Here is a 23,579-nt window from a genome sequence, read left to right on the forward strand (position 1 = left end):
GACAAGCGCCGATCCCGCAGAACCCGATCGTCATGCAATGGCATGCCTTTTGAATTTTTCTTTAATTCCACTGATATATAATAGGAGTCATGAAGTTACACGATCTCAATAACCCGCTTGAAAATGCTAAACCCAATCCCCAAGAAACACACCAGCAAGTCTCTTACAACCGTCCCTGCTTCGCCTTCTCTGCCGCCGCCTCCTCTTCCTTCTGCTTCTCCTTCATTAGCTTGAAGATTCTGAGATCCAGCGGGATCCGATCCCCCAGCCACGTCGCCCGTTGCGTGTGATTCCGCTCCTCCTCCGTCTCGACCGTGTTCGGGTGTATCAGCGCGCTCAGAGGGCCCCGATTAATCACCAACCAGGGAACGAACGCGCCGAACTGCGCCGGTGTGAACAGGTTGACCTCGAACATGGCGACTGGGTGCGGGCCAACAGGCCTGTCGAAGAAGCTATAGATGCGCAACTCAGGGACTGTGGTTAGCAACGCACGGGTTAGCAGATGATCTCGCCCGGCCCTTGGGAACGGAAAAGAGGCTTACATTCACGTCGGATGCGCTCCCAGAGCGCTTTCGCGTGGGAGACTTGTTCTGGGTTAGTCTACGCGTGGAGCATAGTCAGCGCGGCTGCATACGTTGGGAGGCACGGGGAGGGCGGAATTCAATACCTGGAAATGATAGATATGGATGTCGAAGCCGCCACGGCGGTCTTTGCTAAGCGGATCGGGGAATTCTTCATAGGCTTTGCTCAGAATGCCGTGTTGGGGGTTCTTGAGCGACTTGCCGTCATCATTTCGCTCGCTAGAAGAGGCGAGTCTCGAATTAGCAAGGCTGACTCTTGTTGCAGAGACACCCTGTGCATTTCTCCTCCACAGGATGCCGCTCGCGCGAGACTCACTCTGACAGGGGCTCTAGGTTCTCGTAGCCCTCCAGCGGGGATGGGTAGGAGAAGGCGAATTGATCGGTCATGCTGGCGATAGAAACAGCCTGCTTTGAAGGTATGGCGGGGTTACAGTGGACAAGATCCGATAGCCGATAGTGTAAAATATGTTCTCTGACTGATCTGCAGTGGGATGCACGTTCATATATTCGATCGTGAGCGTGATGGTTTAGAGGGGCGAATGGAACCCGAGAGAATTTGATCACTATATGCGGGTTCGGAGGGAACTGGGCGTTGATATCTAAGCATATCTTAGCATTTGCAATTCGTGCCCGCGATGACTGATGTCGTCAGTCCGCCTTACAGATTTGCTGCTGGGCCCGCGGGACCGTTCCGCACTCTCCACTCATCAAGGGTACGGGAGGGCGAGAAATGAAATTTAACTGAATACGTATCTGTATCTGCCGTCGCCGAAATGCTGGTAAGCAAAACAATTCACTGATTAGTTTGGAGGACTATCATCCCTGAAATGTGACCTAGGTCGAACGAAATGGAAGGCTAGATGTATGGGGTGGTATCCGAAATCTGAAAACGGAGAAAAAGAGAAGAAAAACATACTAGACGAAACGAAACAAAAAAAAAATATAAAATAAAATCTCCCTGTAAACGCCAAACCCGAGGAGGCATAATGCATAATACAATAAGATAAAGCGGGCACACCTACCAGGTGGCCCGGACATCAATATGTCCTTCGTCGTCCATGACTTTCCCACGATCCCACTCTCGCCCTTCGCCTTTCTTCGACCACCGCACATCTTCAACACGGCCTTCCGCATCCATTCCAGTAAAAGCAGCATTACTCTTCCACCGGTCAATCGTGTCCTCGTTCATTCCGGCCGCCCGGAGTCGATCTTCTCCTTTCTGTCTCCAGCGGGCTCGGTCACGTAGAGCTTCGAGAGCCATGTCCCAGTCATCTTCCTCGGTCATGAGACCCGCCACAGGACGCCGAGAAGTTTCTGTCAGAGAAAGACTGTCATTTTCCAGCTGAACGTCGAGGGCAGGGTTATAATCCGGCGCAAAATGGGCATCAATATTGCTCGCATTAGGTTTGTAAGCCCCGCGGCCCCGCGACCGAACAGGCGCAGCATCCTTGCTATCGGCTCGGGGAGGTAACGGCCCGACAAGGTCTTCAAGCGGGTCAGAATCTTCTCCCGAATCTTGGCGAGGTATGGTCGTATTATTCTTCGAAAGAGACGGTGAATTGAGCTCAAAAGTTCGAGGAACCTGTCTAGTTGAGGACCGAGGTGTGCGCGACGGGCCCTTTTCCTCATGTTTGGACTCTCGCTTTTGGCTTCGTGTATTCTTCTGAAGGCGGGGCTGCGGAGAAGTAGTAGGAGATCTGACGCGATGGTCATGTTTCGATCTGAGATGTTGCCTAGAGGCGTGGTCCCGACGAGGGGAACGACTGCGAGAGGACGATGGCGATCTTGAGTATGATCTCTCGTAAGCTCGACGATCTGACCGAGAAGTCTCATGGCGACGGCGTGCCGAGTGTCCTGTCTTCCGATCTCGATGTTCTCTCCTCGCACGGTCTGAGCCCTCAGTGCTGCACCGATGCCTTCGGGATGAATGTCGCCCACTAGAGGTAGAACGACTTCTCTTCCTCCGCCGATGTTCACGGTCACGGTCACTCCGGTCATGTCTACTATCTCTCTCCGAATCTCGAACCCGGGACGGTCGATCATGGTTTCTGGACGAATGGGACGTGGATGTTGAGGTTGATGTTGACTGGTCCTTCAGCTGGCGCATGCGCTCTCTCGCCTCTCTCTCCTCCTTGTGCTTGAGAGCTGTGTTGTGGCTGTCTGTCTCCTTAATCAAGTGCCGAAGGAACCGAGTATTTGGCTTGGGAGCATTCCCCGTTGTTCTGTTGAGACTCGAGTTAGCTGAAGCTAGCAGAAGAAGAAAGCTGGAAGCAGTATCAGCTATAAACTCACTTGCGAGGCAAATATGCTCCAAGCCCCTCAGTTGAGTATTTCTGGGAACTGTCTCTTGCCTCATTGGCAAGGACTTGGGCGACATAATCATCGTCCATGTGTCGTTCGAGACACAGGCACGCAGTGGAGCGAGCCTAAGCCAAATTGAATAGAAGACTATATTGACAAGGATAGAAGAGAGAATCAATCAAGTCTTCAACACCATAATGGAAAGTACCCGACGACTAGTTTATGAGATAAGGTAATAAACCATGTCGATGAAGTTACAGCTATCGGCGCCTCCTAAAATTGCCACGACTTACCGCCCTTGCATATCGCACGCGCGTTATCGATAGCAGTTATTTTAGCATCCCGCGCTTGTTTGGGGAAACAGCGGGTGCCCGGTTCTCACAACAAACCTTCAACTCATCAACTTGCGGTTCTGCACATGATCGCAAGACCAACTCAATCATTACTGAGATATGGGTGTCAACACAAGTGATGCTCTTGCTGCACTCCAGCAACTTGAGCAAGAGCAAGGAGACATAAACGCGCAGCTCGCAATCATTCGTATTAGTGAGCCTATTTCAGATGTTGGTGATTTCAGTGCCTCGCCTGTAAAGCGGAGCTCTGATGTTTCAATTGCTGCTCTAAATGATCCAACACCGGCCTCTCTTGAGGCCGATCTTACACATTACAAAGTAAGTGATACGCCTGCATCGCAGTGGAATATTTGTGCGGCAAACGCTGACTCTAGTGTGTCAAACAGGAACTCTTTTCAAAGCTACGATTCTCCTACCTCGAACAAGTGACCAAAGAAAAGTTTCTCCGAGCGATTGTGGGGGAACCCCTCTCGTGGTTGGTCACAATGAGAACGTGGAGTTAGAGACACAGCTGGCGGAAGTGAAAGCGGAGCTGAAATCGCGCAAAGAAGAAGCCCGCCTCATGGTTGAGGAAATGGGCAAGCTAAGCCGAGAGCTAGCAGACCGTGAGTGTAACCCTTTCCCGATGGGCGTGCCATTTCAATCGCTGATCTTGAGGCGCATCGGTGACAGGATACAAAAGCGTTGAAGTGCAGTTGACGCAGCTCTCAACCCTTCCCGAGTCAATTGAAAACCTCGAGTCTACTATTGCAGGCCTTCGAGCCAAGCAGGTTGCTACTATAGATTCTTCTGATCCTCGATCATCCCACAACCTTCCACTCCCAGCTACGCTGTCGCTGTTATCGGAGCGAGAGGCTGAACTGGCTGTGCTCAATCGTCAGATCGCGGCGGTCCAGAACGCCTTGCCGCGGAAGACCCGGGAAGCCGAGGCGATTGAGAGGGAGTGCTCGGTGCTGGAGCGACGGAAGGCCGAGGCAATCACCCAGGCACGCGAGGCCCAGCGGAAAAAACAGCAGGGAGAGAGTGATGGGCTCGAAGAGATGGGTCGTTGGTACCGCGGGGCAGAAGACACTTTGAAGGAAGTGCTCGGAGTGGAAGGCTAAGTGTTTCGAGTGGTATGAGCCCCAAGGAGGGTTCTTGAATCTATGATTTAATGACCGGTGATGGCGTAGGAGGAATTGGCGAAACTGGCGTTTCCTGGGCGGGTCTACAGTACAGTATTAATGAGAACTACGAGAGATTATGACTCCCGTGGACGACGCACGGAGTCAATGAGAAAAAGTATCAACGTATGAAACGTATGAACACGAAGAGATTCGGGTTCCGAATTGAAGCCAATATGGCTGTGATATTGATTCATTTTGATTTGCATGATCATTTAACATGATACGCTTTATGTTGCAGTCACCATGAACCTCCCAGAGTGTTTGAGCTGCCCAAAGCGAAACCCGACCGGACTCCCGTTTTGCTTTTTTAGAGAGGCATTTACTCCTCATCCTCCTCAGCCTCCTCACCGTCACCACCGGCGGCGGCAGCGGCCTTCTTGCGGCGAACACGGCCGGGACGGCCGCCACCGAAGGGCGAGGTCAGGGAGAAGTCGATGTGCTTCTGGGAGTCGAGGCGGACCATGTAGGAGGGGACGTTGACGATCTGCTTGCCGACGCGGATGTGACGCTGCTTGATGAGGACACGGGCGTGGTGGATGGACTTGGCAAGGCCAAGCTTGTAGACGCAGGTCTGCAGACGGCGCTCAAGGAAATCCTCGACCTTCAGGGCAAGGACGTAATCGAGCTTCATGCGGGACTCATCGAGCACACCGATGCGCACCAGACGGCGAATCAAGGCATTACCCTCGAAAAGACGCTTGGGGTCCTTCTCGTCGAGAGTGAGCAGCTCACTAGCAAATAAATTGTTAGCATGCGACACATATGATCCAGTCTAGAGGAAGACTTGTGGGTTCCGGAGACTTGGCCGCGGCCACCACAATATCTCTCTCCTCCGGGCGTTTCGGATTGTTCCATTCCACATACCGAGCAGCACGACGAATCTTCGACAGGGTAAGCTGGACACGCCACACCTCACGCTTGTTGCGGAGGCCGTACTCGCCGACAACCTTCAGTTCCGAGTCACTAGAGAAAGTGGATTAGAATGGAACACACGACGTGAACAGAAGCACGCTTCTGATCAGTGGCCGGAGAGTACTAACAGACGGGCCGACTCGAAAGCTGCAATACAATTAGTCTCGATGTCAATGTCTTAGGAATTTCATCAGAATCGACTTACGGCGACGGGGGACCTTGTAGGTCTTGGAGTAGACACGGCTGGAATAAAACAGTCAGAATGCATGCGATGCTGTACAGATTGGTCTCTTGCACTCACGGAGCGGGAGCCATGGCTGCTGGGTGTCCTGGTTTGGCGGGATTGTCGAAAGCACACTTGAGGAAATTCGCACGATGTTCCTCACGTCTTTGGATTCTTCGGCTAGGCGTGGCGCTAGTCCCAATTTGGCCCGGTAGAGAAGGGTTGTCCACGGGGCTAACCCTAACACGTGATGCTGATGACTGATCAAATCACACTCTCCCGCCGCTTCAACTTCACTTTGACGAAGGTAGCCCGTTGTCGACACTTTTCAACACCCTCACACCACAACACCGCCGTCATGCCTCACTCGTACGGTCTGCGCGCCGGCACTCGGGTACGTCTATACCCTGCTCCCTTTTCCGATCTCGCGACTTTCGATGGACGACCATCCTTGTTTTCTCGACATTTGGATATGGGAAGAGATGTGAAATCGCATGCTAACGAAGGGGAATAGTATGCCTTCAGCCGCAACTTCAAGGAACATGGCATGATCCGCCTGTCCACCTACATGAAGACCTACCGGTACGCTCGACAAAATTCATCTGAAGACCATACGAAATGAATTGCCAAGAATCCGGGACTCTGACGAATTTTTCTTAACAGTGTTGGTGACATTGTCGACCTCAAGGTTAACGGTGCCGTCCAGAAGGGGTCAGTACAATCCGAATATTCCCTCCCATTCCACCTTTCTTTTGGAAGAAGAAGCGAAATGAACTTGCCTTCGATCAATTGCATTTCCCCTCCGCAATACTTCGAGACAAGAATGAGATCGAACAGAAAATATTGACTTGAAATTCGTGCTACAGTATGCCCCACAAGGTCTACCACGGCAAGACCGGTGTCGTCTACAACGTGACCAAGTCCTCCGTCGGTGTCCTTCTGTACAAGCGTGTCGGCAACCGCTACCTCGAGAAGCGCATCAACGTCCGCATCGAGCACGTCCAGCACTCCCGTTCCCGCGAGGAGTTCATCAACCGTGTCAAGGAGAACGCCATCAAGAAGCGCGAGGCTAAGGAGAAGGGCATCCACATTCACCTGAAGCGCCAGGCTGTCGGCCCCCGCGAGGGCCACCTCGTCAGCGCCGCCGGTAACGCCCCCGAGACCGTCGTCCCCATCGCCTACGACACCCACATCTAAGCGGCTTCTGCCACGGAATTGGGTCTTGTTGGGTTTCGGTGCGCGTGGTTGTTTGGTGTTTTTATTAAAACTGGGTTCTTTTTACCTCCGTGGTTGTCCTTCTCGGAGGGCGACACAATGGACCTCTGGCTGCATGAGACGACGCGTGATGGGTTTTCCGATTGCCCTGGCACATCTCTCGCCTGTGCATAGATTCCCCTGAATGAAACAAAAATCAAAAAATTTCCCGAGTTCACCTCCTAGTTATTCCATTTTGCTATGTATCTGCTTTTTTGGGCTTGTTTTCGGCCCTGGTGGTTTAGGAACAATCATGGGTGCGAAACAGCCTACAGCCCCCGATCTAGAACCTTCGTCGGCAATTGGATCTCAAACACAAGAGATCGTCAATTGCAGACCTGGTCCTTTCGCATCGAGCCAAGTCGTAGACCCGCTTTTTCTGAGGCCAGGTCCAGATTTCTAGATCGTCGCAGCACAGAATCCCCAAACTAGCTACAATCCCACATGGCAGATGCAGATGACTTCATCGAATTCGCTCCCCGGGAGCACCTCCGTCAACCACAGCTCAAAGCCTTTACTACGTCAGCTCTGCGCCATCACCGCCTGTCACATCACACCACTGCAACCAGGCCTCGCCAGTCTCCACCAGATAGTGTCGTATCAGCCCTGACTGTCGCCTGCGGAGAAGTATCTTCCCCCACGCGTGGACTGTGGCTTGAGGCGGGACAAAAGAGGAAAAAAGGTCAAAAGAAAAGGGCCCAGCAGATCGTTCGGCAGTCTAGACGCAGTCTTGTCATGCCAGATACATGACAGGGGACCTGGAGCGGATTCCAATGCACACCGCAGCACAGCAACCCTCCTCTCGCCCATCGGACACAGCCACTGCGAGACACTCGGCAACCGGTCTTGTTGGGAGCGCGCGAGTCAGACATTGAGAGGGAGTATACTGCGCCACGCCCACACAATCCAATGGTCGATGGGACGTCCACCGCTCCATCGTCCTGGACAATGTGCAGCAGGGGAGGGAGGGCCAGTCAGACCAGAAACTGAAAAACACCCAGCCCTGTCTTCCCTCTTCCCCAAGACGTGCTGGGGGTGTTGGGCTGTGGCCGTCAAACTAGCACCCCGCGCTAGTTGACCCCGGGTTGGAGACCAAAAAGAGGCCCGAGCCATGAACCCTGCCCGACCCGGCGACCCGAATTCTCCTCCCCTAGCCGGTCGGTCTTTGATTTGGGTTTGTCTTACAGGAAGACAAAAAGGGGGCGGGGTGGTGGAGGTACTATCTGGTTTCCGAGAAGACGGACTCTGCCTCGAAAAACCGAGGCCAGACCAGACGAGACAAGACGAGACAGGACGAGACCAGAGAATCCTTGTCCGGCCGTGGCGGGGGCTGAACTAATGGGCGATCACCACGCTCGTCGGTGGAGAAGCGGTGGGGAATGGACTCAGTCCTCCTCCGAAGATGTCCTTGGGAGAGGAGGATACAAACGGTCGGACAAGTTGTTCTACGTGTAGTCCGGGAAAGCGCAGGCGAGCAGTGAGGCCGCCGGATCTATGTACAGATTCGCGCGCAGGCATGCATGGAACCTGCTGCGGATGGGGCCTGTGGGTGCTGCTGGTGGGCCTCTCGAGAAGGAGGTTGGTGATATTCGCCTCCACAGACTCCGTCTGCAGGACCGGACACTCTGTCTGCAGGACTGGATAGTCCGTACCGGCACGGCCTGGATCACGGACAAGGTTCTGGTATTGTTGGAGGAATCCGTCTGACATGCACGACCGTACAGGGCCCGAAGTATCTGTGTTATCTTTGGGGTTGGGTGGGAAATTTGTTGGCAAAGTCGGTTTAGGGTATACAAGCGATGTATATGCTGCACTTCTCCACCCTTCATCCTGCTCCCGGGCCCAGAGGACCTGCATCTGCACCGAGGGCCGTGATTTCGCATGGAGACATTGATCTTCCATGCGGATGACGCGGAAAGAGGAGCATGCTCGGTCTTTTTTGTACTTTACGCCTCTCGCACAAGTCCCACATCCCAGTCACTTAGCCCGAGTAGCCTCAGTCCCTCGGTCTGTCAATACCTAGATAGGTAATGACTTACGCCTTTACGACAGGATCGCTATTCAACGCTCCGTTCATTCTATCGCGTTAGACCCGGGCCGGTCTGGCGTCAGCAGGGTGCCCGGCCAGGATCTCGCGGAGGGCGTTGCCTTCCGCCCCCGTGTGCGGTCATCCAGCCAAGTACGAAAGTACATGGACTTTTCCCTTTGCCCCGGTCTTTTTCAGTCCATGCGCGGGAAGACAGAATGCACAACAGGAAGTCGCGAACACCCAAGTACGGTGCATATTCCAAACATCGTGCGGGTCATTACTGCCGCGTTAAGTGGGGAACCATCTGAACTATGGTGCAGTAGGGCTGATTTCCGGCTCTTCGATGTTTTACTTTGCGAGATATTTCTTTTGTGGGTGTGTCGGCCCCGGGCCTCTCGCACGCGGACTTGAAGTTTCCCCGGAGGCCCAGCACGGTTGTTGGCGGAGGAAGAGAGACGGCCAAGACCCTGCAAAAGCAAAGATATATCTTCACCCCGGGGGTGTTCGACCATGCGCGATTTCCTCTGAGTGGCTCGTCCGTCCGCACCCCATAGACCAGACGTCAGGATGACAGGAGCACAGTATAGTCGGTGTGGGCAATCCTATTCGGACAAGAATTGACGAATACGGGCATCCTCCGGCTTGCTCGCTCACTAATTACGCAGAACATCCAGTAACTCGAGACTCGAGAAGCCGCAAAAACTCTAAAACAGGTCAAGCCACAGCCACGCTGCGCCACACGGTGGCGTAGCCCGTCTTTTGGCCCCGGGCCAAGCCAGTCGGACGCAATAGGTGGATTCGGAGGATCGATCATGGTCCAGTGGAGCCCCGATTGACTTCGGCCTTTTCTGAGCTTTTCTTTTTGGAATTGTCGCGGGTCTTCCTTGTTTTGGTTTCCGTTTGTTATGCGATATACGACATCCTGGACATCTAATAATACTTGCACGGTGCTGACGGTCGGAGGCGTTTGGCCCATACCGGCTCGCCCAATTTCTTTTTTTTCGGATCCGGATCTCAGGGTTTTTTTTTTTTTTTTCTTGGGGGGTTTTAATTTTTAATTTTCAATATTTTTTTATTCAGATTGATCACGACTGCAACAATTACCTGATCGTAATGATGACTCTTTCCCAGGGGAACGCGAGATAGGCGCATGGCCTTTTTCATGCACGCCGATACCCGAAACGCGAAACAATAACGCAAACGAGCGGAAGACAGGAACCTTCTCAAAGAAGGCAACCTACCGGGGTAGGTAGGCAGGGCCCAACTTCAGGCACCGAGCGGGAATCGGGTTCTCGCAGTGCTGCACACAATGGGTATCTTCCGAGGCGAGGGGAGTTCCAAGCATAGAAAGCGAGTAGAAAGGAGAAAAGCAGGGAAAAGGCGAGACGAGCAAGCCGGCCCTCGTCTGCTTCCCCCGGCCGTTCCTCGGCGTCTTGGGCCCACCCGCGATCTGGGTTCAAGGGATCTGCCGTGATGAACTAGATGAAATCGAGATGCTAGGTTCATGAAAAAGTGCTCCAGCCTCCCCCTGTTTCTCCATTACGTTCTAGCATGCTCTACCATGCCGCATCAGGTGCTATTCCGTCCCATCCTTGCCCCATTGCAGTCCCCTTTGGATATATCACCCCGCTCGTAAGCGCGCGGGCCCTGGCACCTTGACCCGCCACCGACGTGCTCATCTGCGATCAAATCCGGGAGCGGTTTAAGGGGGGAGGGAGGGTGATCAAGGATTCCTCGGCAGTCCGAACTATAGCGGTCACTATCCTTGCTCGGGTGTTTCAGGATTTCCTTAGCGCCAGACGTGTCGGTGGGAGGAGGGTGCAAGAGACGAAAGCGTAGTGTGCCGTTTGGAAACCCAATGCATACCGTAGCGGCCCATGGGTGTGTGTGGTTGGGGTCTCGGATGTACTTGATACTTGATGCACTGGTTGTCCTGGTTGTCGTGTTGTACTTCGGGCGTGATGGAGCGCCAAGTCAGTGAGGCGCTCTTTGGCACTATGGCAGCTGCACATCCAACACTTCGGTTCTCCGGGTTGTCTGCCTGTCTTTCTCGGTCTCATCCTACGAGTCTTGAGTCATGACAATGGAACTGTTTAATTGAAAGACCGAGAAACGCGCCCCGGCGATGACCAGGGCAATCTTGAAAACCCGTCATGCCCCCCGCAGAGCCATTCATTCCACCAGCACCGCCACTCTTTGCACCCGGGACTGTGACGATCGAGGCGGTTGTCAGTGGGGCTGACACTGAAGAGTGAAGGATGAACAACCAGTTTGACTAGCCTCTGGAATATACACTGTATCCTGGAGACAGACGACCCAAACCCCTAGATGATCCACAATGGCTGGATATTCCCCTGTTCTTGAGACCGGATCTACACTCACGGTTCTACCGGAGTATACTTTGAACTATACCGCCGCCTTCTCGTAATCCGTGTCTCCTTCCCTTTCGCTTCGAAACACCCAACACACCGACTTTTACCCACTGATAAGCTTCCCATCACGCGTCGTCGATCGAATCCTGCATACCATCAGATGACAGCCTAGTGACTCGCCGTACGGGTGCAGTTTCGAGTCTGTGGAGCCCGGTGCGAAGGGGGTCGAGCACCTGCTAGACACGGAGCCCTAACCGTCATCGCAATTCCTTCTCCTCCAAGTGCCTTTCCCCTTCCCCCCTTCCCCCCTCTTGGCCTCAAAGTGGCCTCACAACGTGCGAAGTGTACCGAAACATGACGCAATGTCTCCATAGGGATGTCGGAAGTAGGAACTTCGGAGCTCATGCTCTGCACCGAGCCGAAAGGCTGCTGCCATATATGGCGGCGTCGGAAGTCTTGGTCTTTGCTGCAGGGGTAATGGGCCTATCGTGGGATCGAATAGCTTCCTGACACTCCCATGGCCTCAACTCTTATATTATTGCCCACGTTTTTTTCTCATGTCTCCAATTTTTTATTTTTTATTTCTTTTATCTTATTTTTTACTTTTACCCTATTCTGTCATTTATTCCTTTTTTTTTTTCCAGATTGACCCTGCTTTTTCACCGTTTTCCCCTTTCATCTAATTTTCCTTCCCGGCTTTTGTAGTAATATTTGAATTTCTGGTTCCTATTATTGCCTTATTGTTATATTACTATCATATTCGAATATTATCAAAAGAATTTCTATTTTTTCCCCCAAATTCCCTCTGTTCCTGGTCCCCCTTTCTCTCAAGGCAACCATGCTCCTCGCCCCAGTCGGGCAAGATTCTGGAAAAGGCTCTTTGCTGGTCCCCAATTTCCGGCCGTGATGATCCACCCAAGCCCTTCCGATGTCCATCCGCCTTCTGGCCTCGATATGATTCCAAACCCTGGTGCTTGGGGTGGAAAACCCGGGTGGTCCTGGGAAATCAACCACGACCATGAGCAGTGTCTCGCGCCCATAATAAAAAGGACACGATGGTTCCTGGACAACACAATTTCCCATCCATCCAGCCCACCCAATCCCCATAGTTCGCTGTCTATCATTTTGCTGTCACTGCTGCACCCGCAGAAGAAGCCATCATCCGGTATAGTTGAACGTCCTCAAACTCTTTTAGCTCCTCAGCACCCCCCGACACACACAAAAGAATCTAGCTAACCGCAGTGCCATCCAGTTCTCGCCGTGCCAATTCTCTACTGTGACCGCACTTCTCGTCCAACCCTCAACCCTAAGTGCCACCAAAAGTCAATCTCCACGCACCCCATCATGCCTGCCTCTTCCCAGTATGTTAAAATCCATTAACTTTCTGGCAGTACCCTCCATTCTCTCACCAACAATGGCTAATGTTTATGGTCTATCTAGAACCGGCCACGACCTGCGCGGTGTCGGCGCCTGGGCCCGCACCCCCGCTATTTCCGGCAAGAATAGCAAACTGAAGACCATTGATTCCCCTTCCACGGCCTCCCTGCTACCCAAGAGCAAGCCTGCCAAGGGTAGCTCGGCCATGCTCGAGGCCTGGAAGCGCGAGCCGGCCTCTGCAGGGCCGTGGACGCCGCTCCGTTAAAAGCTCTGCTCCGTTAAAAGCTGGCGGCCCACTTTGCCTCTCGAGCTTCCCCCACGAGAGCTCCACGCGGTCCCCGCCAGATCTACGTCAGGACCTTCTTGATTCCGCCTGCTTTCCCCCCGTCTTTTCTTCTTTGGCTGTATCTTTTGACTGTATCTTTATATCTGGGGCTCGTCTAACTTATACGCAGGGGATGGCCTTTTGGTGCTTTGGCTTTTACAGGTGTGTTGGGTTGGAGAACTGAATCGGGCCAAGTATCGAGAGACTTGGGACTGGGTTTTTTTTGGTTTGGAAATTTCTGAACTGGTTGGACTTTTTTTTCTCTGGTTCGTTCCCTGGGACTGTTAGGAGAGGGGAAAAAAGGGGTGGCTGGTTTCGTCCAATGCCCGTCGACATGCTCGCAGCGTTGAGCATTTTACCAGGGGGATTTACGAGGCGCTTTTCTACTGCCACGGTGGGGCCCGAGTGTGCCCCGCGCGCTGAAGAAAGCTGAACAGGTATCTGATTTTGACCCACTCCGGCCCTGTGGATGGGGGGAATTTTTTTTTTTTCTTTCTTTCTTTCTTTCTTCTTTTCTATGTCGCGTTTGTTGGATTCTTTGTGCCTAGATTTTTTTTCTGCCTTGTGGATCTGTGGAGATTTCTCTTTTGTTTGTCTGCCTAAGGAAAAAACGCCCTATAGAGATAGACTGTGACATATGCGTCTGACCTAAATGAGTAACTTTTTTGTCGCACTCGCGTTTCCTCGTCCTAGGCCCAAGTCAGTGTTTCGGCCCCCTCATTTATTCAGCTGACGTCTGGCTTGATGAAAAATTTTTCACTCTGCATGATCTCTGTTCTGTGGCTCGCGTGGTTGGACGATTGCGAGACCAATATTTCGACTACCTGCCTCTTGAAGCATCGTGGGCAGCAACAATAACAGGAATTGGCCGATGAGAGGGAAGTACTCGCTGCATACCGACTCATACTGAGCGATTTAGAAAAAGGATTTGAAGAAAAGAGAAATCCCGATGCTGTGAATTTTGTTGATTTGAGAAAATAAAAACGAATTTCAAAGAAATTTGCAATTTCCGATTACCCTCGTTATTAGCTCATGAATTCCATGATTCTCCTTCCTTTTCCCGCGACACTACGTTATCCTCGCCTCTCATACCATGCGCATGATGGCTTTTGATTACGGGGATGATCCTCACTAGTAAAGATGAGTATCTTCCCTTTTGCCCTGCCTCTTTTCCCTTCGCGACGCAGTATTCTGGGTGCCTACTGGTCAACCAAAAAGAATTCTGGGTCCCCTTTCTCCCCTTGCAGCCGGGCCAAGATCAATTGCAATTTCTCCGGCATGTCGTCGTGCCAAACTCCCCGGGAACCACGATCCAGGGACAGCGGTACAACCGGTACAGCGGAGCCGCCTGTCGCCGTGTGCCGGCCCAACTGTTTGAACTTGGGTAGTGGGTGGGTTTGATAGATCGTGACATTCAGCATTCCATTCCAGCACCTCGGGTCAGCTTTCACAATCTTTTGTTTAAATTTTTTTTTTCCTTCGCTCCCGAATTTTTCTTCAAGAGGAAACAAGAGACCGGAGAATGCTCGAGAATGCTCGAGAACAAGGGACTCGTGTCGCCCGACAATCAACTACTGATCTGTTCCATCGCTTCTGCAGCGCAGACACCCATGCCGTAGGAAAGTAGGATAGTTTGGTAGTATCTCCAGGCCATGGAAGCTGTGGATGATGAAGTTGCAAACGCAACCATGACGAGGCCTTCAGAATTTTCCAGCGTGTCTCAAAGCTCATTGATCCTCTGCCTCCTCTCCGCTCCTTGACTCGCGTCCTCTGCCCAAGCGTAGGGTCTTGGCGACCTCCGCTTTTCAGAAACCGAAGCACTCATGCTGCTTCCTCTTCATCTTCTTCTACACTTCACACTTTTCTTTTTTTCTTTGCTCCAATTTTGATCCCCTCTTCTCCACCACCGCCCCCTTCCTTCTCTTTTGAGACTTTCCAGTTGTTTTTTTTTTTATCGGCGGAATATCTTGAAACACATCTCTTCCAGCCGAGTACTCCACTCTCCCCCAATCTACACCAACCCCGATTTTTAAGCCTCCCGAACGAACAAGAAAAAAAAAGGCCCGTGGGTTCGTCGATCGTCTGATTCTCTCACGACCACCCATCCCCTCCCCACCCCGGTCAATCCTCCATGTGTATTAGCCAAGCGTGCTGACCTCTCTCTTCCGCCGCGCGATTGGATCCCTGCCAGACGCATCTTGGAAAGTTTACGGTCGGGGGACCCGCCTCAACTTGGTACTTAAAATCGAAGGGGGCACGGCAGCTCGCCCGTCGATTGGTACGCAGTGGAAAAGGGCAGGCGCTCTGTGGACCATCAGACTGCGATCACCGCCGTTAGCCCGCCCTTCCCCGATGGAAGAGGAAGGCAATTATCCCGCCTGCGTTTGGAGAGAATCAGGTGCGTGCCGAGAAAATTTTTTCTTATTTTTCAAATTTATTTTTAAATTTATATTATTTATATTTATATAACTTTTTTTTCTTTTTTTTTTTTTTTTTTTTGCGTAGAAGGGTCTTTCCGGCGCGGGTTGGCGGCGGACACGGAGGGGGTTTTTCTTCTTCTTTTCCCCCTTTTTTTTTTTTTTTTTTACCATCCCCGTAGAGTATCTGGTGAACGGTAGATTGATTTTGACAAAGTCCGGTTCCAATGGATCAAGGAGTAACTAATTACAGTCAGGCGTTTAGTACCAAATGACGTGAAGTAAGGAGGACGGGGTCCATAGAATCCGCATGCCATCGACCCGCGTAGATGTATCTCTCTCTCTCTCTCTCTCTCTCTCTCTTTTTCTCTCTCTAAAAAGGTGCGGTATACTTGACCCCGAACACTCCGCAATCTGCTCCTACCCCAATCCTCCCCCCTCGGCCCCCTAGTCTCCTTCCAAAACCCTCCAAAAAGTAGTCTACCAGGGGAGGCTGGTTTGTCCTGGCTTCTCTCTCCCGTCGGAGTAGGATGGATGGGGGCGGCGCCCCGAGTCATGGTTCTTTATCGCTTTCCCTGGTCTCCCACGAGTCGAAGGGGGCCGGCGGGCGGCGGGTCTTTCTCCCCGTTATTGGCGGTTGGGTCGTGCCCCAGAATGGAGAGTTCCCCCGGGGGCATTGTATTGGCTCCCGACGGAAAGGCACCCGGCCTCGGCTGTCGCTGTCTCTGATGGCCTTGGTTGGATGGCCGCGATCGTGGACGATGCCTCGATGATAGATTTCGCGGATGATAGGGCCCGGGGCGTTGGAGTTGGAGGGTGAGACCGGCATGCTTTCCTCTTGATTGTTGTTCTGCCGTTACTTTTATTTTTTGATTTTTGATTATTTGATTATTTGATTAATTTTTTTTTTTCGGCTGGTGTTTTCCCTACCCGCGAGATGACTCTGGATCAGGCCAGAGGTTCAGAAATTGGAGTAAGTCGTCAGTACTTGAAGCGCAATCTCGAGGGCAATTACGGTCTCCATAGTGCCATGATGTCACTGCGGACGGAGAGTTCGCGGACCATGGAGACTTAATGGTTCGCGGGCCGGCCCCACGGATTCGACCACGGTTCAGCGCTGGTCCGATCGACGGTTACAGGACATCAAACTATAAACCATCTATAGGGAATACGATATAACATATAGGCGGTATAGGGCCTATCTGAGTTTCTATCTTGGGAGAGATGCGGTCTAGAGCGAGGTCCAGAGGGAAAGCACCTGACGGGCCTGAAGGGCCCGGAGGACCATATGGATTACCGAACATAAACGAGCTAATATCGACGAGTATTGCAGACTCGAAGAACCAAAACCGGAGCCGGGGAACTGCTGCGGCCGACAGTGTGACTGCCTCGTCGGGCGAGAAAGAGGAGGAGCAGAAGGTCTGAGACCCCTCGACGGACAGACTCGATTGGCCCCGTCGAGGAGCCGTTGGGGGTCCCCCTGTTGGTGATGGTGGTTGGTTTTTTTTGGTTCGTTTTTGGTTCGTTTTTGGTCCCTCGGATTCGTATTCGTGGGACTCCCGCTCTGTCGTCTACATTTTGTCGCTCTCCGATGGTCTGCGATATGGACTGTTGTTCCGAGGAGCCCCGGGGAGACGGGGGACAGCCAAAAGGTTCACCGTCTGGATAAGATGGGAGAGGATGGGTAATGGTCGCTCTAGCTCCTTGTCATCTGGTCATTTCTGCTAGGTATGCGGATGTGGTAGGTGGAGGCGCAGGGGGTGGAGGAGGGTCTCGCCCTGGTTTCCATGCACACACGACGGTCAAGTCCAAGTCGTCCAAGTCCCCAATCCGCCGTGATCCAGAGAAGGAGTCTCTGGGTTTTTGGTCTGTGGTATGTCCGCATAGGAGTCTCGACCCCTTTGGATCCCGGCTCGGCGTCGGGCTTCATCTACCGCCTTTGCTGCTCTCCTGCCACTGTCTGTCGATGCAGTGCTCAATTTTGATTTGATTTGATTTCATTGATTACTTGATTTATCTTTTTTTTTTTTTTTTTTTTTTTTTTTTTTTGTTTTTTGTTTTTAGGCTCTGCCAGTTGACATAGATGGGCGGTAATAGTGATGCCTGACAGGTCCTCCTCTGAAAGGTGACACCTCTATAGCGATTACACTTGGCTCTTGAACGTGTAGAGGACTGAGAAGCGAGTGACGAGCATCTTGTTGTTCGATACCTGGGACTCTTGGGATGGGTTTTCCAGAGGGCGACTAAGGTTTGAGCCCACGAGGAGCGGCGCCATCGTACTTGATCTCACCGCATTAAACTGGATTAAAGGCCTGGTCGCGACCGGGGATTGGAGCGTGCATAGTCGTACATAGTTCGGGGATAATCAGGAGGGATCGCGCCGACACAGACGATATCCAGCCAAGCCAATCACCTGAATGATAGCGAACATTCCTCTCGTGAGCACGATCACTCCGACGGAGACGCAGCAAGAGCAGGAGAAGCAGCACGAATGGGCGAGAGGCGTAGTCAGTGCTTGGTTGGGTGGAGACCCCAGGTTGGGCCGATCACTGTCCTGCCACTTGCGTGAGTTGAGCCTCCTCCGACGAGGCGCAGTCTGGTTGACAAAGAATGTTTCCTGTGTCGGGCGTTGGTGCTTCTTCGGGGTCCTGCTAGCCTCAGTTAGATCCCCTTGTTCCCTTGTTCCCTTGTTCCGCTGTTGTCCTCTTGTTCTCCTGTTCTCCGGCTCCCCTGCTCCCCTGCTCCCCTGCTCCCCTGCTCGCATAATGCCACGTTGAACCGGAACCTGGGCTGTGTTGTCAGTCGAGTTGTGGGCCTGATATTATCCATCTCCACGCTACATTGTTAGGGGAGCTGTCGGGGGGGGGGGGGGGGGGGGATTGTGCTGGTGTGCTGTATGGAATTGGGATCGGTCCGAAGTACGCCGACGTACTCCACAGAGCACGACAAATAATTATACAGAAAATACTTCTGCGGAATGATTTCTACTGTTCCCGTTAGGTCCTCCCCCCGCCCGTTCTCATTCCACCGTCATTGCAATCTCTCGTCCTGCTTGGCTGACGGGCCCCATCTCGCATCGACAGCCAATCCGGTTGTCTCCCGTTACCGCGCCGGTGCTCCTTGTTGGACTGTTCTGTCTCTGTCAGTCAGTTTGTGCCTCACTTTGAAAATCTGATTTACGGTGAAGACACTAGTAGTTGCCTTATTTTCGATCCCGGTAAATTACAAGCATCCTCACCCTCTCTTCCCCCCCCCCCTTCCCTGCCCAGTGATCGCCCATACGTCTCGGTCATAAAAAGCATGGCTCGGGGCCAACAGCCTCCCCTCCAGCTGATTGTTTCTTTCCCTCGAGCTCCGTTCCTGGTCGTGAATTTGATACCTTCAGCAATCGTCCCCCATCATCCTTCATCCTTGCCTCTTCACAGTTTCCTCGTCACCCTGTCCCTCATTCATACTTCCCCGCGCCGTCTGTCCCCCTGCTCCCTTCAGAAGACGCTTCCCTCTCCCGGCCTGATCTCCACGCGGTCTCGTTCGTCACTGCTTTCCCCCGGCCCGAGCACGCTGTTCCGACCAGCTTGAACCCCCCCTCTTCCCCCATCACTGGTTTGGGTCAAATAACTTTCACCCGGGCGAACCCACCGCGCCTGACTATATAACTTGTACTATACCTCAGGCTCTGCTACTCTATTTCCCTGACGTCCGTCTCCATCATGCATCGTGCCCCGAACGTCGTGATTTAACATAGAGCATTCTTTCCTCCACCTCAACTATAAAGTTCGTACCGGCCGGGTACAGCATCTTGCTTGCTTGTTTTTTTTCTTTTCTTTTCTTTTCTTTTCTTCTTCTTCGTCGTTTCCCTCCTCTTTTCCGTTCTTTTCTACTCTCTTGCCTCTATTGCCCCTCACTGCTTCTGATCTAGACGCGGCTTCTACTGTCTCTTCTTCCTCTCCTTACCTCCCCTCATTCCCGGTGCCCACGCTCGGTCGGACTGGACTCGCAAGTGCCTCGGAGTAGCTTCCCGCTACTCGAGGCTCGTCTTCCCGTCCACCCTAAAAAAGATGGACCCCACCATGTTTGGTTTCTCCGAGCGCGAGGACATCGACCCGATGATGAGCTCGTTTGATTCGGTGATGACGGTGACTCCCCAGACCGTCAATCAAATGCAGCCCATCATCTTCAACCAGATCTCCTGGCCCAACCCTTCCACGGTAAGAGTCGCGCTGTCCTGCCCGACAGAGAGCATCTTTGGCCGCGGTGGGCCATTTCCACACCCCCCCCCCCACTACCTCCACCACCTCCACCACCACCCAAGAGGCGTGTGGAGCATTGGCTCCCGCAAGCCATGATCTACAGCCATGATCTAGATGCATTGTAGCTGATACCCTATTTCTTCCAATCCTTTAGGAATCACCCGATTCTTCTCAACCTCCACAGACCCAATCCACCGGGTCGACAGGCGACACCAGCTTCACCGACGATCTTCTCTCCTTCTCCGGCAGCTCGTGGCACCGCGAGGAACCGATGCTGCCGGATCATGACCCGGCGGCCCTCAACTTCATTGAACAGCGGCATGATCTGGCGCAGCCGATCCCGCAGCATTTGGAGGATGACCTGGCAGCAGGACACGAGCCCGACTCGGCCCAACCCTCCCCGTCATCCCAGCCTTTCACGGACCAGGACCGGGCGGCGACGGTGCGGCCGATGATGGGAATCTCCAACCATACCGATATGCCCGCGCGACCGCTTCCCCAGCAGAGGGCCGAAGCATTAGGCCATCTGAAACAAATTAACGATGGTTGTCGCTTCGCGATTTTGAATACGCGGTGTGGCGCTGACGAGCGCGATCAATTGCGTCAGGCTCGCCAGAGCCTCACGTACTTCTCGGAGCTCATCGATGGGTTGATCGATGGCTCCGAAGCGCCTCGAACCGGCCCACCGTCGATCAAGTCAGCTAAGTCGGCCAAGTCGGCCGGAAATGGTCATGGCAATGCGAAAGTGTTATATCGCTGTATGGAGACCGGATGTCACGCGAAGTTCTATAACCGTGGCTCCTTCAAGAGACACATCGTCGACCAGCATCACCCCAATTCGGAGTTCCACTGCCCGAAAGAGGACTGCGACACTGTGCATCGGCGCAAAGACAAAATCGATTATCATTATCGAGCCCAGCATAAGCAGGAGCCCAACAAGAAAGAGATCGAGCGAAACAACCACCCGCTTCCCTGCCCGCCTCATTGCGCAATATGCTACTGTCTGGTCCACACCTGGGCCGGGTTCTACAACTGCTTCATGAAGCACTGTCTGGTGAACCCCACTGAGTCAAACCCGAGCTCTTCTCGCCGGTCAAGTCTCGACCAGAATATGGCAGCCCATGAGGAGACCCCCAATGGCCGAGACGACTACCCGCCTGCCGCCGCTCCCACCCAGGATAGTGGGCTGGCGCCTTCACGCCGTAAACGGGCTCGTGGCTCAAGCCCAGGTTTCTCCGGCCCAGGTGGCTATCCGAGACAACCAACTGTGAGACCTAATCCGGCCCGGTCGGTGTCCGACAATATCATCGACCGCCACCCTCAGCAGCAAGCGAACCAGCCTGCCGTTGCTCCCACTCATGGGCCTCCCAATGCTGGCCATCACCAGTCCATTCAGAGACCACCAACGACCGTGCCCTTTCGGACTCAGCCTCAGCCACGACAGAATCCACCCAATGATGCAGCTATGGGCCCTAAATGCAACATCTGTAGCCATCGGTTTGCGGACTGCCGCAGCCAAGAATGCCGCCGCACCACGGAGTCCGTGAATGGATGTCACATCTGCTACCGAGACTCGGCTGCAATATTGATGAACCAGATGGGCTCAGGTCCTTCCTACATGACGGGGTTTCCCTTGAGCCAAGACATATTCATCGATCCTCGTGACCTTAACAACGCCGGACTGCAGCTGGATACTAACTTTGCTGTCGCCGCCATGAACCCAGCCTACCAGACCCAGATGCCACGGATGTATGGACAGAATCTCAGTCCCGATGATATCATTCATCGCATGCAGCATTACCCGGGGTCGAACTCCAGTTCCCCCAGAAGCAGTTTTACAGCAATGGCCGTGACACATATCGAGGACTCTCCGATCAGCGAGGTGGAGATGGAACGATCCTCCGGATTGGGGTTTAAGCTTGCACGGCCGATCGAGGCACTGTTCAGCAGGATGTCCCTGGGCGTCCCCTGGAAACCTCGACCGTTCCGTGGCCTGAACACCCTTTCATATCCCGGTATGTGCTTTGCACCAAACTCCCTTTGCGCATTTTCCGATCTTTGATCCCCACATCTGTTTGCCACAAGGTTATATCATCACCTCGAGAAGCATCATTCACTGACCTTTGATTTTTTTTTTTTCTTTCTTTCTTGATAAGGCTTAGAAATCCTGACAAAAAAGGTTCTACGTCCCCCAATGCTCGACAAGACTGCCCCTTTCGAGTGTCAGTGTCCATGCCGTAACCCGTCGCAGGACACACACTCCGCACGGGTCCGCGCCGACCTTGCACCGGGCCGCCAAGTTGATATCCGACTGAAGCTGTCCCCTCACGAACGTGGACACCCGTTTCGAACTCGGGTCCAGGTCGTCGTAAAAATGCTTCGGCTGCGCTCGTCGGTCGCTAAATCTGCCGACGCAAAGGCGAAATGGAAAGCCAAGTTGGCCATTGAAGAGGCCTTTGAGTCGACGCTCAGTCGCTCGTCCGGGCAGCAGCCAGACGTCATTGACCCCGAGGAACACGATGATTCTGACACGGTCTCTGTCTGTGACTCCGACACGATGTCTGTCGCCTGCTCGACCTGGTCTAACGAGTCTACCTCGACCGCCTGCACGGAACTTACTTCGGATTCTCCTGCTCGGCCCGGTTCCCCTGTCGAGTCTGAGGTGTCCCTGTTCAATGCCCATTCCGACTGCTTCCATGACGAAGAGAAGGAACTCGAGAAAGAGGTCGAATTAGCATTCAACTTCGACCTCCAGCCATCGTTGTACAAACTCGCCCAATGGACAGGCTGGTACAGCGATGATCTGTCGTCCGACCTGACCAAATGCGACCCGGACCGTGTGTTCGAGTATTTCTTCCAATATATCCTCTTTCTGATCATGTCATTGGCTCGCTCGCACGACTATAACTTCCGCCCGTGTTTCGAGAAATAAGCCATCCTCTTTACGACTTCCTTCACCTTCATGTCCTCCATGTTTTCAACGTCCTTGCTCCTCGACCTCCACGTCCTCCATGTCCTCCATGTCCTCCATGTCCTCCATGTCCTCCACGTCCTCCACGTCCTCCACGACTTGTTTCGATATACGTTATACCTCCACCTCTTCATTCCGTTGATGCCAGCTTCTTGATACCCGCCGCCCGACCTCTCTGGGTACATTTAATATGTGCTCTTTTATTTTCTTATCTCTCTGATCGGCTCTCTGTTCTTTTCATTTCTGATTCTCCCCCTCCTCTTTCTTTCTTCTCTGTTTATGCTAATTGATTCTGTTCTTGTTGGCTATCTATTTCCCTCTTATCTTGCTTCTTTCTCCACTTATCTTACTTCTTCTACTTGTCTTCTTGGAACAAAATATTGGGTTCAAAAAAATTCGCTTCTTTCGCATTCCCCTTCCCTGGCGATCTTACAACTGGATTTCCCATTTGGTCTTTGGTCTTGACTTGTACAATCTGGTTTTGTATGTATGGCTATGGGAAACTAGACTCGGGGTGTTCTTTTCTTTTACCTTCCCTCTTATTCTTTTTCTTCTTTTTCTTCTTCTTCTCTTCTTTCCTCCTCCGCTTCTGCTACGACTTGGTTTCTGTTTCTGTTTCTGCCTATTTTGATGGTTTCTACAAGGCTGTTTTCACCCCCTCCCTTTCCCCCAACCTTTCGATATCTACCGCACTGCTAAACCACGGCACGTTTGCCCAGTGTTTGGAGCCATTAGACCCTCCGCACTGTTTTTGCCCTGCCGCCATTGATATCTGAACGACAACGTTCGCCTTCCCCGCATGATGTTACGAATCATTTTGGTGTTCCGTGTGCGCATATGTTTCCTCCCCGCCCCCCATGTCTCCTGGAATTCTGTCTTATAGACTTAAAACCGCGATAGGCCAATGGGCATTAGTCCACTTTTGTTCTCCAGTTTCTCCCTTTCTAGACTCTAGAATATCCCCGTCGTCACTAGAGCAATGGAACGCCCACCCCCCCCATCCTTATTCTCCGAAGCACCGATGGTGCTTCCACCTCTCTCGCACAGG

At 52.8% G+C, this 23,579-nt stretch overlaps 8 protein-coding genes across 8 annotated transcripts; 4 read left to right on the top strand and 4 right to left on the bottom strand.

The window, feature by feature from the left end:
- Positions 1-169: 169 nt before the first annotated feature.
- N7462_001764 (DOPA 4,5-dioxygenase family protein) lies at positions 170-968 on the bottom strand (the record flags this gene model as incomplete). The annotated part of the gene is made up of 4 exons (XM_057073490.1): positions 170-474; positions 543-600; positions 668-800; positions 898-968. Coding segments are annotated over 4 exons (567 nt in total), but the record flags the coding sequence as incomplete, so codon positions are not given.
- Positions 969-1,599: 631 nt separating this feature from the next.
- N7462_001765 (uncharacterized protein) lies at positions 1,600-2,971 on the bottom strand (the record flags this gene model as incomplete). The annotated part of the gene is made up of 2 exons (XM_057073491.1): positions 1,600-2,803; positions 2,874-2,971. The coding sequence occupies 2 exons, from the start codon at positions 2,969-2,971 to the stop codon at positions 1,600-1,602; spliced, it is 1,302 nt and encodes a 433-aa protein (XP_056937132.1).
- A 363-nt stretch (positions 2,972-3,334) lies between these two features.
- N7462_001766 (uncharacterized protein) lies at positions 3,335-4,338 on the top strand (the record flags this gene model as incomplete). Its single annotated transcript, XM_057073492.1, has 3 exons — positions 3,335-3,608; positions 3,676-3,840; positions 3,908-4,338. The coding sequence occupies 3 exons, from the start codon at positions 3,335-3,337 to the stop codon at positions 4,336-4,338; spliced, it is 870 nt and encodes a 289-aa protein (XP_056937133.1).
- Positions 4,339-4,720: 382 nt separating this feature from the next.
- On the bottom strand, positions 4,721-5,628 carry N7462_001767 (40S ribosomal protein uS4; the record flags this gene model as incomplete). The annotated part of the gene is made up of 5 exons (XM_057073493.1): positions 4,721-5,132; positions 5,266-5,364; positions 5,442-5,460; positions 5,519-5,556; positions 5,615-5,628. The coding sequence occupies 5 exons, from the start codon at positions 5,626-5,628 to the stop codon at positions 4,721-4,723; spliced, it is 582 nt and encodes a 193-aa protein (XP_056937134.1).
- A 249-nt stretch (positions 5,629-5,877) lies between these two features.
- Positions 5,878-6,733, top strand: N7462_001768 (60S ribosomal protein eL21; the record flags this gene model as incomplete). The annotated part of the gene is made up of 4 exons (XM_057073494.1): positions 5,878-5,930; positions 6,051-6,118; positions 6,200-6,247; positions 6,403-6,733. The coding sequence occupies exons 1-4, from the start codon at positions 5,895-5,897 to the stop codon at positions 6,731-6,733; spliced, it is 483 nt and encodes a 160-aa protein (XP_056937135.1). The 5' UTR covers positions 5,878-5,894.
- A 1,392-nt stretch (positions 6,734-8,125) lies between these two features.
- Positions 8,126-8,692, bottom strand: N7462_001769 (uncharacterized protein; the record flags this gene model as incomplete). Its single annotated transcript, XM_057073495.1, has 1 exon — positions 8,126-8,692. The coding sequence occupies one exon, from the start codon at positions 8,690-8,692 to the stop codon at positions 8,126-8,128; it is 567 nt and encodes a 188-aa protein (XP_056937136.1).
- Positions 8,693-12,605: 3,913 nt separating this feature from the next.
- On the top strand, positions 12,606-12,833 carry N7462_001770 (uncharacterized protein; the record flags this gene model as incomplete). Its single annotated transcript, XM_057073496.1, has 1 exon — positions 12,606-12,833. One exon carries the CDS (start codon positions 12,606-12,608, stop codon positions 12,831-12,833), a length of 228 nt encoding a protein of 75 aa, XP_056937137.1.
- Positions 12,834-19,368: 6,535 nt separating this feature from the next.
- Positions 19,369-22,492, top strand: N7462_001771 (putative C2H2 zinc finger domain protein; the record flags this gene model as incomplete). Its single annotated transcript, XM_057073497.1, has 3 exons — positions 19,369-19,518; positions 19,715-21,575; positions 21,723-22,492. The coding sequence occupies 3 exons, from the start codon at positions 19,369-19,371 to the stop codon at positions 22,490-22,492; spliced, it is 2,781 nt and encodes a 926-aa protein (XP_056937138.1).
- Positions 22,493-23,579: the final 1,087 nt, after the last annotated feature.

The sequence above is a fragment of the Penicillium macrosclerotiorum genome (assembly GCF_028827735.1).
Source record: "Penicillium macrosclerotiorum strain IBT 26536 chromosome Unknown utg000002l_segment0_segment0, whole genome shotgun sequence".
In the NCBI taxonomy this organism is placed as follows: domain Eukaryota; kingdom Fungi; phylum Ascomycota; class Eurotiomycetes; order Eurotiales; family Aspergillaceae; genus Penicillium; species Penicillium macrosclerotiorum.